The sequence below is a fragment of the Tursiops truncatus genome, chromosome 10 (assembly GCF_011762595.2).
Source record: "Tursiops truncatus isolate mTurTru1 chromosome 10, mTurTru1.mat.Y, whole genome shotgun sequence".
NCBI classification, from domain to species: domain Eukaryota; kingdom Metazoa; phylum Chordata; class Mammalia; order Artiodactyla; family Delphinidae; genus Tursiops; species Tursiops truncatus.
In genome coordinates this window covers 5,447,165-5,461,844 of record NC_047043.1, presented here as the reverse complement: position 1 = coordinate 5,461,844, position 14,680 = coordinate 5,447,165, and the positions used below count along the sequence as shown (strand labels likewise).

General features: G+C 49.7%; 1 protein-coding gene across 1 annotated transcript in view; it reads right to left on the bottom strand.

Annotated features, from left to right (window-relative positions):
• BMP6 (bone morphogenetic protein 6) overlaps positions 1-3,166 on the bottom strand; it is a 146,273-nt gene extending 143,107 nt beyond the window's left edge. The window contains exon 1 of the mRNA XM_033863817.2: positions 1,712-3,166. Coding sequence (XP_033719708.1) covers positions 1,712-2,318 — 607 coding nt within the window. The 5' untranslated portion in view covers positions 2,319-3,166. The remainder of the gene's footprint in view (positions 1-1,711) is intronic.
• Between the last annotated feature and the right edge of the window lie 11,514 nt (positions 3,167-14,680).

Here is a 14,680-nt window from a genome sequence, read left to right as displayed (position 1 = left end):
CGAAAGGCAATAACACATTTCCCCAAGGCTGTGGGGAAACCTGGGGGAGGGCAGCAATGGGTGGAATTTACTAAGCCAGAAGCAGCAGAAATGTTAGAATAAGGAAAAGCACTGGTCCCTCTCCTCCCACCCACGCTCCCCACCCCCCAACTTTACTGACTGGCATGAGAATTTCCTTAGAATACTTCTTGGAGGTGGCTCAACCCTGGATTCTGTCCCAACACACTGTGACATTTCCTGTCCAATCAGAAACCCTGGCACTGCAAGAAGCAAGACTGGCCGGCCTGGAGACTCCACTCCCTGTGCCATGAGTCTCCCAGGAGGATTTCTGCACCACCTGGATGTCAATCGTCCTGCTCTATATCCTCCCAGACCTCGTCCCTCAGCCCCACTTCTCCTTCCTTCCCCCAACGCTCAGCGGAGTTGAGAATCATCTCCTAGACACACTTGTAAAAGATTCGCTTCAAGTTTTTACATGGGAATCATTCAAGTAAATAATGTCCTTAAAAGACGGACGTCTTCGACGTGGCTTGGAGACGTGGGTGCTACTTTGCTAAGTATCTGCTAACCCACTTTGGGGCCCGGCCAGAGCCACGCGTCTCGCAGCGGAAAGGAAGTCCGCGGAGACCCACCCCACCGCGCGGCTGCGCCCACTTGGGGCGTGGCTACTGCGCCCCGTTTCTCCCCGCAGAGAACGCGTCCCCTACATCGCTTTGTCTACGCTAAGCTGAGTCAGTTTATGAATGAAGAGTAGCACAGACCGGAGGCACTGATTCTGGAAAAAGTCTTCCTTACACCGTTCTCATTAACAGATGAGAAAACTCAAGGGGGTAAAGGCTCTGTGACTCCGTCCGGGTTTGCCACAGAACATTTGTGGCTGAGACCGATTTAGCCGCCCTTGAATTTCCATTCTGTTGCCTGGCAACCGGTTCAGACCAGCTCAGGGCCCAACCCCGGCCCCCAACCCGCACCCTTTCCCTGCCCGTGCAGTTGGAGCCTCACTGATCAAAAGTTCGGCCTTCTGGGGCACTGGCCAAAGGCATGTGTGCGAAGGCACTGGGCGGGTGACCCCAACTGGGCTCGGGGTCGGGCCCCAAACCCGCGCAAGCCCCGCCTGGCCGGGACTGGCGCGCCTTCCGCGGTCCTTTCGGGACCTCCTCCTGCATCCCTCCTCCCCCAATTCCGTGAATACCACTAAACGCAATCATGTCAAGTTTCCAGAGTTCTCAGCTGCTCTCGGAGTCCCCAGAGTCCCGGTGGGAAAACTGGCACTCAGAGCGTTAAGGATGCAGAACCAAAACAGGAGGAGAAAGTGCTGAAGAGCTTTCTCCTTCCCAGCTGGCTCCACTCGGGCCGGACTTCGCTGCCACAGTCGGGCTGGCGTGGCCCGAGCCGGGCACCAACGGGAAAAGCGCGGACTGTGCTCCGGCCGCTCACGAAGACGCGCCAGCCAGCGCCGCTCTCGGGACCCAGCGTCCCAGCCCGCCCGCCGCCGCAGCGCTCAACCCCGGCGAGGGGAGCGCACGTGCCGCCCCCGGCCGCGCAGGTGGCGGGAGGGCAACCGGCCCGTCCCCGCGTCCCCGCCGCGCCAGCCCGGCTCCCCAGCGCCAGGGGCTCCTCCACCCTCTCACTCCCCTCCCCGGGCCCGGGAGACTGGAAAGGGGGGACGGGGGGGAATGATGCCGGTCGCTACGCTCCCCCAGATCCTCACCCAGGTTCACGAAGCTCATGACCATGTCGGCGTCGTTGAGGAAGGCGCTGTCCTGCGCGCTGGTCAGTGGAGACGCGCCGCCGCCGCCGGGTCCGGGGGCCAGGACGCTCCTGCTGCCGAGGGCCGCCTGCCGGGTCTGGGACGAGCCGGCCCCTCCTCGCGGCCCGGGCTGCCGCCTCTCCTCGTCGGAAGCCCCGTCCTCGTCGTCAGCGGCGGACAGGGCGTTGTACAGGTCCAGCATGAAGAGGGGCGCAGACTTCAGCCGCCCGGGCGGGGGCTCCCCGCGAGGCTGCTGCGGCGGCGGCGGGGGCGGTGGGAGCGCAGGGGGCTGCGGCTGCTGGAGGCCGTGCAGGGGCCGGGGCCGGTGCGGGAGGCCCAGCACGGCGAGGATCTCCTTCTGCATCTCCCGCTTCTCGTGCGTCTTGAGCCTCCGGTAGAGGAAGCCCGAGGAGGAGGTCTGCGGCGGCGGCGGCGGCTGCTCCGCGGGGCCGGGGCGCCCGCCGTCCCCCAGCAGCGCGCCCCCGGCGGCGGGCAGGGGCGGGGGCCCGCAGCAGCCGCAGAGCAGTCCCCACCACCAGCACAGCCACGGCGCCCTCCGCCCCAGCATCCCCGCCGAGCCGGGCTGGCCCCGCGGGCCCCGCGAGGCGTGGAGCGGCGGAGCGAGGCCGGAGCGCGGCCGCGGTGGCCCTTGGGCGTGAAGAGCCCCGCCACCTCTCGGCGGGCTCGCTTCCCCTTCCTGGCCCTCAGTCCGTATCTCTCATGTTCGTCTGGGGTGCCCGCAGTTGCCCAGGCTGGAGAGGAGGAGGAGGGGGCGATCACCGGGAGGGCCGCTGGAGGGGCAGGGGGGGCGCCCCACGCTCCCGCGCAGGTCCCCGGAGGCGCAAGCTCCAGGCCAGGTGCGTCCGAGTCGGGGCCGCGCGGCAGCCGGCGCCCTGGCTCCTGGGCGGGTCGCGGCGCAGTCTCTCCGGGGTCTGGCTGCCCGCGCACGTGCGCTACCTTGCGCCCTCCGGGGCGGCTGGACGGACGGCGGGGCCGCTCACCAGCTGGGGAGGATGCCGGGCATCATCCCCGCGCACGCCTCTCGCCGGCTTGCACGGCCGCCGTGAAGTTCACCCCGCCGCAGGGCCCCGGCCGTGGCGGACTAGGCGTCCCAAGATGCCCACCTTCTCCGCGAGGCTTACACTTCCTTCTCCCTCTCACAAACTCCGCGCCCCCTCCGTCCTCGGGCACGGCACTGTCGCTCCCCCTCAAGATCTCGGCGCGCCGTTCCACTCCCCAAGCGGAGGCGGTGAGGCTCTTGCTTTCCGTTCCGTGCTCGTTCGGCTGCCCTGCAAACCCCGCTCGCAGAAGGGACGGGAGGGAAGCGGACCCGTGCGCGGAGCGGCGGCGTCGGCGCCGGAATTCGCAGGCTCCCGCCTCTCGGAGCCGCGCTCTCCGCAGCGGCCAACGTGGGCTTTCTGGTGCGCGTCTCGCTCAGGTACCGCACTCCAGCCCCCGGGTCTCCCCGCCCTCCTGGTAACGGACAGGCTGGCGGCCAATGAAGAGGCGCGTCTCGCCTGCATTTAAATAGGCCCGCCCCCTTCTTTCACCCTCCCCCTCCCGGGAGGCATCGCCTCCGCCGCGCGTAGGTTTCAAGTACAGAGAATTCTCGGAGGCACCCGAGGAGTGGCGAGGTGGCAAAGGCAAAGAGGTCACTGCTAGGAAGAATGATCTGATCAACACCCCGATGGGAACCTTTCCCTTTCACGATCCCATAAAAGGCCTAAATTGATGCCTTAACTAAATAAAAGTAAAATCAGCTGTTAAATCAATGCCACCTGAACCAATTGAAGAACAGCAAACCATCACTTTTTCCCATTCCTTCCTTAGTTTCTCTAATTGACGTAATACAGGCGTTGAGCGTGCACGTGGCTTCCAAAGGCAGCTGATGGAAGTTGGGACACACCCTCGGAGAAGCCGTTCCCAAACGCCAGAGAGAGGGCCAAATATAAGCGATACCCGTCGTCCTGAGGGCTTGGGCTCTGAATATTTTGGTTTATTTCTTCATTTGGGCTTCGGCTTCGCTTCTTAAGCTAGCACCCAAAAGAAAGAGGGTGTAATCAGAGAGTGCAGTAAAAAAAAAAAGCCCCCCCCCCGCCCCCAGCTTCTTGGAAATGTTTCAGAGCTTCTCCAGTTTGTCTGTTAACGTTGCATTTTAATGTACCGAAAGACAATCGAATTTACATGATGCAAGATCAGTAAAATTTGAGGAGAGGTGGTACAGGTGATTTCAGTAAGCGTAGGGTCTTGGCACGTCCCATTCAGGATCACAGGCAGGGCCCTGAAACTCGGGTTGCTGGGAGCATTAGACAAGGTCAAGCACGTAAAACCCGTTGTAATTTCATGGCAGGCTCACTTCTCAGTTACAGACACTGCCCCCTCCCCCAAACAACACCACCACCATCTGCCATTCCGCATGCACACTCATTTGCCCTCACCCTATCCAAGAAGGCCCAGTTATTGGTGGTTCCTAGAAAGAAGTTCTCTTAAAACGTTATGATCTTTTACCTGGTGAAAGTATGTGTTGAATGGGTAAGGGTCTTTACCTCCCACCATCCCACCATCCACTGGTTCACTCTTAGCTGCTGTTCTGTCTTGGCCCAGACACAGTGGTCTTTAGGACAGACTTTAATTTTACAAACGTCCCGTAGCCACGGATCTCAGGCAAGACAACATCAGCCACACTGACGGCCAATCTGTAACCACCTGCAGGGATTCTTTTCCCCTGAAAAGAGGAGTAAGTCACTACGTGCTCTGGGATGCCAGGCCCCTTAGAATTAGCCTCTATCACTTCTTTCTTCTGTCCGGGACTTGTTACCACCATAAAATCATTGCAGTGCATAATATGCCAGCAGCCAAGAGCTCTGATCAGAAGATGTGAAATGTCGGCAGGTGTGTGTGGGCTTCCTCCCAAGGGCCTCCTCCTTTCTCAAACCTAGTCACACCTTCTTAAGACTTCTAGTGAGACGCAAGCAGAGCAAAAGCAGCTCCAGCCCATCAGGGCTGTGGGTAAAGTACTGGAAAGCCGTAAAAACCCTGAGCACAGGGCACCTGGGAAGGGCTATGCCATTTAAAACACAAAAGCTGACTGGGCCCCATCTATTCCAGGTGCACCTATTATATACGCATACCTGACCCAGTGGAGAACACACACAGACACACCGTCTCCCCCTAGTCTTGGATACTTGGTAAGCGGTAGATGGACCTCTGCGACATGGGTCTAAAATGGCCCTTAGTGACTTGTTATCAATTAACATCTGAGCAGCAACCCTGATTCACGTCTGCCACGGGCTTCCCATCTCAACCAAGATGGACTCTCAGGCCCTGTTGCATGACAGGAGAAAAAGGGGGTGCCTCCCGACGACAAACACAAGAGCACACGACTCGCTTAAGAGCCAGAGGGGAAATATGTGACATGAGTTATGACAACGATCATAAAGATGGTGACATTCAACCGAGGACCACAGAAGAGGGCGTGCTCGCCTCACGTCCCCACCGCCCCCAACATGTGCACATATTTGTTAGGAAACACTCAGACACGACCTTGGATACATTAGGGGCAAAGGACATAAAGAGATATGGTTCTGAAATTTTAATAACTTCAAAATTGGGACCACTGTTTCTTCAAGCCTATCGGAACGCTGAGTAGATAAGGGACCCCTAACCACGACCTCGCCCACCCCCTGCTTTTCTGACCACTCCCCATCACCCACCTCAACAATCCCCAGAAGTCCCGGGACAAGGGGTTGGGCAAAGTCCAGATGTGATTCAGGAGGGAGGGAGTGAGGGAGAGGAACAGGTCTGGCTCTGGAGTCTGCTGGGATGTGTGACCGGAGGGAAATCAGAGGGAACTTCGCCCCCTGCAGGACACGAAAATATCACTGCCCCTTGCTCTGTGTGCCTGGACAAGCTTCCTTCAGTTCCCTGCATGGGCCTCCAAAACATCTGGGTGGAAAGAGGAGGAATTCGGTCAAGGAGCCGGATGTAGAAACCAATCTATATCAAACATCTGGTGGCTTGGCTGACATTTCATGCAGATGGCCTTCAGTTTTCTGGACAAGGTTGCCTGTCCCACTCCCACGCACGAAATGAGTGAGGAACCCTCACCGTAAAGTGAAGGACTACCCTGTGCCTTTGGTGGTATGGGGTTAGGGCGAAAATCCTGTACCCAGGTGTCCGTCAACGCACAGGGTAATCCACACGACAAAGCCTTTAAGAGAGGAGTTACCCATGTTCCTTTCGTATTATGAGGGTTTCTAGTTTACATTCATGACACCCTTGACCAAATAATTTCTATTTTAAAGGATGCTGCTTATTAATTTGATACATTAAATACCCTATACTCTATGCTTTCCTTTGAATTATCTTATTAGCAATAAACTGCAATTTCAGTCTTTGATTTTTATGCTAAATCATACCTGGGCCCCTTTCAACTGACTTTCCTAAAGGTGTAAGTAGCCGCTTTTAGAATTAATTTAACGTGGCGGTATTATAAGCTATGCTGCTCGTGTGCTTAAAAGCCTGAGGTCTGCTCACCTGGAATCCTCGGGCAACTCCACTTAAAACATCACAGTTTTATCTTTAACGTTCATGTGAGGATTTGAGTATTTCCTCATATGAATTTCTCAATATAATAATTTGCTCCAACTTTCAAAATATCAATCTGGAGTTGCGTGAAAAGGAAATATGGTAAGTAAATGTTTGCAGAGCACCGAGAAACGAAAATTTGAGAGTTAAATAAACATTTTGCTTCTAAAAGCTACACCTGTAAGGCAGCCTTCAAAATACGTGTCTCATCCAAAAGTCTGTGGCAACACTTACATTCACTCACACTTTCCTTTCACTGTCAACTATTAAAAAATGCTGGGCATTCACACTTCAAAATATCATTCGAGCCATCATATTTTCCTACTCATGAAGGACATCTGGTGGCAAAGTGAAAAACTAATACATAAATCTCTTTCCAGAGATTTTTTTCCACACTGTAACCCAAACGGCAAATCTGTTACTGATGTGTGCCTCAGACTATCCTCACCAGCCACAGAATCTTCAGAAACATCTAGAATACTCATTTTTGAAATTTTCATTGGATAACTGACGTCGGCAGAGTAAACCCTTTTTTTTTTTGTACTGAGTAAAACAGTGCTTAACATATTTCTATGACTAGCTCTACAATGCTTAACATATTTCTATGACTAGCTCTACAATCCCTGAAGTTTTTTTCCAAGAAATCACTGGACATTTAGCTCCACTGGGCAGTGCCTGAGGCCTCTGAGCTCCACCCCGCCTGTGGTTCCCTCTGGATGTGTCCTGTCCTCGATGTGCCTCTTGTGTGTCAACTAGGAGGTCTCATGAAAATATGATGTTATTGTTCTGCCAGTCCCCTTAACTAGCAGAGCTGTAACCAGGGGTGTAGCGGGCAGGAAAAACCACAGTGACTGGATAAAATCAGGTTAAAATGAAAATCAAGGCCATCTTTTAAAGAGGAAGAGAAAGTCTGAGAAGATGTATACCAACGGGAAGGCAGATGTCGATACTAATCACCCAGTCTGTATTCATTCATTCACTTGACAAATATTTGAGCGCCTAACGTGTGCCAGGCACTGTTCTAGGTTTGGGGATATCAAAGAGTCAGATTTTAGAGGGGAAGATTGACAATAAACAAAATAACTAAGAAAATATATTTGGGTAAGCAGGATGTTGTCCCCATGATTTTTGCCTCCGGTGTTCCACCTGTGAATATGTTACTCTACATTTCAGGGGGGGCTTTGCAGATGGAGTTAAGTTTGCTAAGCAGGTGACCTTAAAATAGGAAGATTATCCTGGAGTTATTAAGTGAGCCCAGTGTAATCACAGGGGTCCTAAAAAGCAGAGGAGGGAGACAGATGAGACAGAGCAGTCTGTGAGGGACTGGAGCCACCTTTGCTGGCCTCAGAGGTGAAGGGGCCACAAGCCAGGGGATACAGGTGCCTCTAGAAATGAGAGCAGACCTCAGCCGACAGCCAGAAAGAAACCAGTCTTAATTCTGGATTCTGTCAACAACCTGAATGAGCCTGGATGGAGATTCTCACCCAGAGACTCCAGGTAGGAGCCCCAGGCAGCTGATTCCTCGATTTCAGCCTGGTGGGACCCAGAGCAGAGAAACAAAACCTACCAACTTCTGACCAACAGAACTCTGAGGTAATAAGTATGTGTTGTTTTAAGCCACTAAAGGGGTGGGATTTCTTTCACAAACAACAGGAAACTAATGTGTATATAGTACAGTGACAAGTGCTGTGGAGAAAAATTAAACAAGGAAGAGGCTGTAGAGAGTGTGGGTAGTCAGGAAAGGCCTCTCTGAGAAGGCAACACTTGAGTCCACACCCGACAGGGGAAAGAGAACCAGCCCTGAGAATATCTGGGGGAAGAGCTTTCTGGGCAGTGGAAAAACAGTAAGTGCAAAGGCCCTGAGGCAGGTGCATGCCTGATGAGCCTGAGGAAGAGCAAGGAGGCCCGTGGGGTTAGAGCAGAGAAGAGAGGGGAATAATAGTAGAAAATTACATCAGCACCCCACAGAGGGTGGGCACTGGGGGCCAAGGTGGCACGGGATCCTGGGTGTCCTTGTAAAGAATTCACCTTTTGAAAAGCACAAGATGGGGCTTCCCTGGTGGAGCAGTGGTTGCGAGTCCGCCTGCCGATGCAGGGGACACGGGTTCGTGCCCCGGTCTGGGAGGATCCCGCATGCCACAGAGCGGCTGGGCCCGTGAGCCATGGCCGCTGAGCCTGCGCGTCTGGAGCCCGTGCTCCGCTATGGGAGAGGCCACAGCAGTGAGAGGCCCGCGTACCGCAAAAAAAAAACACAAAAAACAAAACAAAAAATAAAAAGCACAAGATGGCATAACAACATGGCTACATCTCACAAACATAACGTTGAAGAAAGGACACCAGACACCAAAGAATACATATCGCAACTCCATTTATACAAAATTCAAAAACAGAGTATTCTAGAAGTCAGGTTAGTGGTTACCTTTGGAGAGAAGAGTAAGAGTAATTGATCGAATGAAACCAAGTGGCGTGTTCCTAAGGTTGTTCTATTCCATTCCCTGGCTGGTGGTTATAACAGGAGTGGTCGATTTTAATAACTCATTGAGTGGTACACATATCATTTGTACACTTTTTGCATGTGCGTTATATTGCAATAAAAATTTTGATTAAAAGACAATTAAGTAAAGGACTACCAGCACCACCACCAATGAAAAGTGTGAGATGGGAGGGTCACTGAATGGTTTTGAGCAGATGACATGAGTTGACTTAAATTTTAACAGAATCACTCAGGCCACCGTGTTGAGAACAGACTATAGGGTTGCCAGGGCAGAATCAGGGCGGTCAGTCAAGAAAGTCTCGCTAATGCTTAGGCGGGAGATGATGATGGCTCATAGGGGACCTCAGATGGAAGCAGTGGAGAGAGAAGTGGTGGGATCCTGGACACATTTTGAAGGCAGATCCCAATGCCAAGAGGATTCACCAACTGCAGGTAAAAACAAGAGCGCCAGCTACTTCTCCCCCTGTATAGGGCCAGCAGAACACCATCTCCCTCACTGCATAAGGCATGGGGTAGTAGTGTGAATTTTCAGTGGACTGAGGAAAACAAGTGTTCATGCCCTAATGATTGTGGGTCAATATGATGGCGGTGACGAGGCGTGGCCTGAGGGACTTTAGCCAACCTGTAGTCTCCATCACAAAAGCCGCTCAAAATAAAGAGTGCTTGCTACCCAAGAACAGCTTCAAGACAAGTGCCCTGATAGCCTTCCCACAATATTCTCTAGATAGTTATATAATAGCTCCATCTTGGGAATATCAATCTCTTCCAAGACACGAAGTTTGGCCATTAAGAATTAATTTTAAAAGGACTTCTATAAATGGGGTATCCTGGATGGAATATTGGAGCAGAAAAAAAAAAAGGATAGTAGGGAAAAGATAATGGAATGTGAATAAAGGGTAGAATTTAGTTAATAACAATGTATCCATACTGGTTCATTAGTTGTGACAAATATACCATAATAATGTAAGATGTTAACAATTGGAGACACTGGGGATGGGAGACAGAGGAACTCTGTATTATCTTTGCAACTTTTCTGTAAATTTTAACTTCTGCTAAAATAAAAGGTTTATTTGAAAGAATGTTCCTATAGCTTTAATCTTAAAATATAATCATTAAAACTTGGCCACCTCCTCTGCTGTAGAAAGTAATACTATGTGCCTTTATTCCACATAGATGTATAATGGCATTGTTTCTAATCACTTTTATCCATCTCTTTCCTCTCTTTTTCAGATTGGGGGAACTCTGCTGGGTGTCCTGCTGCTCACCTATCCTTTGTTATCTCCACTCTACTAGAGCCCATCTGGGGAGCTTTTTATCTCTGGGATTGTATTCTTTCCATTTGGTTCTTTTTCATATATGTATAACTTCTGTTTCTTTGCTGAGATGTTCTGCTTTTTCATGTGTTTCCAGGGAATTTGTAATTGACTGTTGAAGCGTTTTTAATGACAGCTGCTTTTACAACCTTGGTTTGGGTGAGATGAGATCATTGGACATCTGATTGGTCTTGGTAGTGGTGTCAGTGAACGGTCCTTTCTCATTTCACGTTGGCATTTTCTTGATTCCTTGGAGGGTTTGGCGGGGGGTGTTGCTTTGCTTGTTTGTTTTGGTATGTTTTTACTTTGCTTTTGCATCTTGGGCATTCTATTATGTTATGAGTCTCTGGGTCCTACTTAAATCTTTTATCCGGCATCACCCTGCCTAGGTCTAGCTGGCAAGTCCTGGCCTCCTTTTGTTGGCCGTGGTTCCAATGGCAACTTACTTTTCAGGGGCTTTGTGGTATTATTATGGTCTGTGTGGTTTGTCCGGTGCTGCTGGGGTTCCTGTCATCCCTGCCGGTGCTGCCTGAAGGGCCAGAGGGTCGTCCCCATATAGACCACCAGGTGTCTCTCCGTGGGGCGGGGGAACTGCAGGGACAAGGAGGCTCTCCGGGAGTCAACTTTTAAGCACCCACATACTGACGATCTACAGCAAAATGCTGGTTCCAGGCCGGTTTCCACCAACGACTGCATAAGAGTCATTTTTGTCGCTGTTGTTATGATATGGAGTCCATGATTTAACTGATTTTAACTTAAATTCCGTATGGTCACAAACACAAATAGAGGTAACTTATTAAAATAGAGGTAACGGTTAAAGATAAAGAAGGAAACCAAATTATTAGGTTGAAACCAAATAACCATGAAGGTATCTAAAATCATAACAGAAATTAAGCATTGTATTTCTCTCTGAGGTTCCTAGGAGACAAGACAAAAATGGAAATAGAGGGCTATACAGTGCTCATAGTTTAATAGAAAAAAAACGCAATAGTATCTGGAGAAATTTTTCTTGCGTTGAATCCTCAGAGGATTTTTTTTAAATATAGTTTCTTTTAGAAATAACTCCTTCTGCCTGTTGATGACCACATGTTCACTTTCCCTTTGACTGAATAAGCAAGATCCACTCCAATAAGATTCATACAGTATATTCCGGAAGTAAGTAGATAGGGCCGTTTGGGATTTTATGTGGCATTATTTCTCCACATCTCATGCAGAATCTAGGGAATTTACCATATTGACAAGTGAACTAGGGTGGAGGGCAGAGCAAGTCATAACGAGCTAACTCTTCAGTCACCCTCCAGATATGCAGTCTGTACACCTCACATTTACCTGGCCAGAGATCGAGACTGCAAGCTCTTCTGTATTGCAGCCCTGGCCACGGTACCTGGCACATAGTTAGGTGCTAAATCAACATTTGTTTAATGATAGAGTTTTATTGGTTAATGGCTTGGGTGGGAAGAGAGAACAACGCACAGGACATTTTCCCATCACATACTTTCTCTACCATGAGAAGATCCCAAAACACAAAAAGTTACGTGCATTCATCAATAGTTAAACTAAATTGTAGCCCATGAAAATAAATAATAAATTGTTCACTAATAACCAAAGTGTCAGGACTTTAAAACTACATTATTCTCTTCCTACACAGACATTAGCATGGGATCACCAAAACTAATTTTAGCAGTCGCCTCTACTCCTTAAATGTGTATAAATCACACTCATAAAAATGAGACTTTCATGCAGAAATAAAACTAAAATTTACCAATACACCTCAGAGTAAAAATGTTATTTAAGGATTAGTAAAACATTTATTTTCCTAGCATGTGAATAGGACACTTCCTTCACGTCCCTCACCAGAACTGAATCTTCTGGCATCTGGAACAGATTCTTTCAGATGCATACATACACCTGTTTCAAATTCAGACACCCCAGAATCAGTAAAAGAAAGCCCTTCCAGACATCAGTAGAGGAGGGCTCCTGTCAACAATGCACTTTGCTAAGGAAAGAAAGAGGTCTCTCCCTGCTAATAAGAAGGGAGCTGAAGGGAAATGTTGTAAATGTTGCTTATATGAAATTAATGAAATGATGTTTGTATCACTTACAGGTTTAGGGAAGTGTGTGCTTCATGTTAAGCCTTGTACCGTAATTACCTTAGTTCTAGGTCATTAGCCCTTACTTTTTTTTTTTTTTTTTTTTTTCGGTACGCGGGCCTCTCGCTGTTGTGGCCTCTCCCGTTGCGGAGCACAGGCTCCGGACGCGCAGGCTCAGCGGCCATGGCTCACGGGCCCAGCCGCTCCGCGACATGTGGGACCTTCCCGGACCGGGGCACGAACCCGTGTCCCCTGCATCGGCAAGCGGACTCTCAACCACTGCGCCACCAGGGAAGCTTTGCCCTTACTTTTTATCAGAGGAACTCAAAGCACATTCTTTTCAAGACAGCTGTGTTCTAGTTATGCAAGAATCAGTGTTAGAGAACCTAGGTACAACAGAGTGCCTCTGGTCAACCATACCCTACTGTGCACTTAAAAAGTCGTGAGGGCTTCCCTGGTGGCGCAGTGGTTGGGAGTCCGCCTGCCGATGCAGGGGACACGGGTTCGTGCCCCTGTCCGGGAAGAACCCACATGCCGCGGAGCGGCTGGGCCCGTGAGCCATGGTCGCTGAGCCTGCGCATCCGGAGCCTGTGCTCCGCAACGGGAGAGACCACAACAGTGAGAGGCCCGCGTACCGCAAAAAAAAAAAAAAAGAAAAAGAAAAGTTGTTGAGGGGAGATCTCATGTTACGTGTTCTTACCCCCAAAAAAGAGGGGGGGACATATGGAAACTTTTGGAAGAGATGGAAATGTCTTTGACCTTGATTGTGGCGATGATTCCATAGGTGTCTGCGTATGTCCAAATTCATCAAATTGCTTACATTAAATATGTGCCGCCTGTTGGTGGGAATGTAAATTGATACAGCCACTATGGAGAACAGTATGGAGGTTCCTTAAAAAGCTAAAAATAGAACCACCATATGCTTCAGCAATCCCACTGCTGGGTATGTACCCTGAGAAAACCATAATTCAAAAAGAGACATGGACATAGAGCTGTTCATTGCAGCTCTATTTACAATAGCCAGGACATGGAAGCAACCCAAGTGTCCATCAGCAGATGAATGGATAAAGAAGATGTGGCATATATATACAATGGAATGTTTCTCAGCCATAAAAAGAAACGAAATTGAGTTGTTATTTGTAGTGAGGTGGATGGACCTAGAGTCTGTCATACAAAGTGAAGTAAGTCAGAAAGAGAAAAACAAATACTGTATGCTAACGCATATATATAGAATCTAAAAAAAAAAAAAAAAAAGGTTCTGAAGAACCTAGGGGCAGGACAGGAATAAAGACACAGACGTAGAGAGTGGACTTGAGGACAACAGGGAGGGGGAAGGGGAAGCTGGGATGAAGTGAGAGAGTAGCATTGACATATATACACTACCAAATGTAAAATAGATAGCTAGTGGGAAGCAGCCGCATAGCACAGGGAGATCAGCTCGGTGCTTTGTGTCCACCTAGAGGGGTGGGATAGGGAGGGTGGAAGGGAGATGCAAGAGGGAGGGGATATGGGGATATATGTATACGTACAGCTGATTCACTGTGTTATACAGCAGAAACTAACACACCACTGTAAAGCAATTATACTCCAGTAAAGATGTTAAAAAAAATGTGCTGCTTTCTGTGTATCAATTATACTTCAATAAAGCTGATTTTTAAAAGGTGATCTGAGGTGGAAAAGATAAGCAAGAGACATATCAGACAGGATCTTGAGACGTTTAGACTTTCAAAGGATAAAGGGACAGCACCAAAGGGTTTTACTCAAGGGAAACACAGTCTGATAAAGTATTTTAAACCATTTAATGGGCTGCTTTGCAGAGCATAAAAGCAGGAAGGCCGGGAGGGGAACAATGTAGTAAGCGAGGGGACAGAAGATGGTGGCTTAGATTACGGTGGAGATAGTGGATGGATTGGACATATATTTGAAGGTAGGAAAATTCTAGGACTTGGTGATAGATGGGAGTGGAGGACTAGTGAAGAAGAGGAGTCAAGGATTTATACTTGAGCAAACAAAGTGGCCGATGGCTGCACTACTGAGATGGGGAATTCTGGAAAAAAAATGTGTTAGGGAGAGAGAAGTTGGAAAAAGAGAAGTTCTATTACAGAGGTTGTGTTTGAGGCCCCACTGAGATTTCCAAATGGGGGTACCAAGTAAGCAGTTAGAGAAACCGCTGTATCATTCAGAGAAAGCACTTGCTGAATAAATTAATTTCAGGTTCATCCGGATATAAGTGATATTTAAAACCCTGGGAATGGGTGAGGTTACTTATGGAAGGAGGGAGAGAAGGAAGACAGAAGTGAGCCTGGGAAATGTTTAGAGCACAAATAGGAGAAAAGCCAACAAGGAGAGTAGAGTGACTAGAGAAAACACGTCCCTGTGAACCATGCTGTCATGGAAATCAGGAAAGGAGGCGGGACTGGTCCACCGTGTTGAAGGTGGTCAGGGA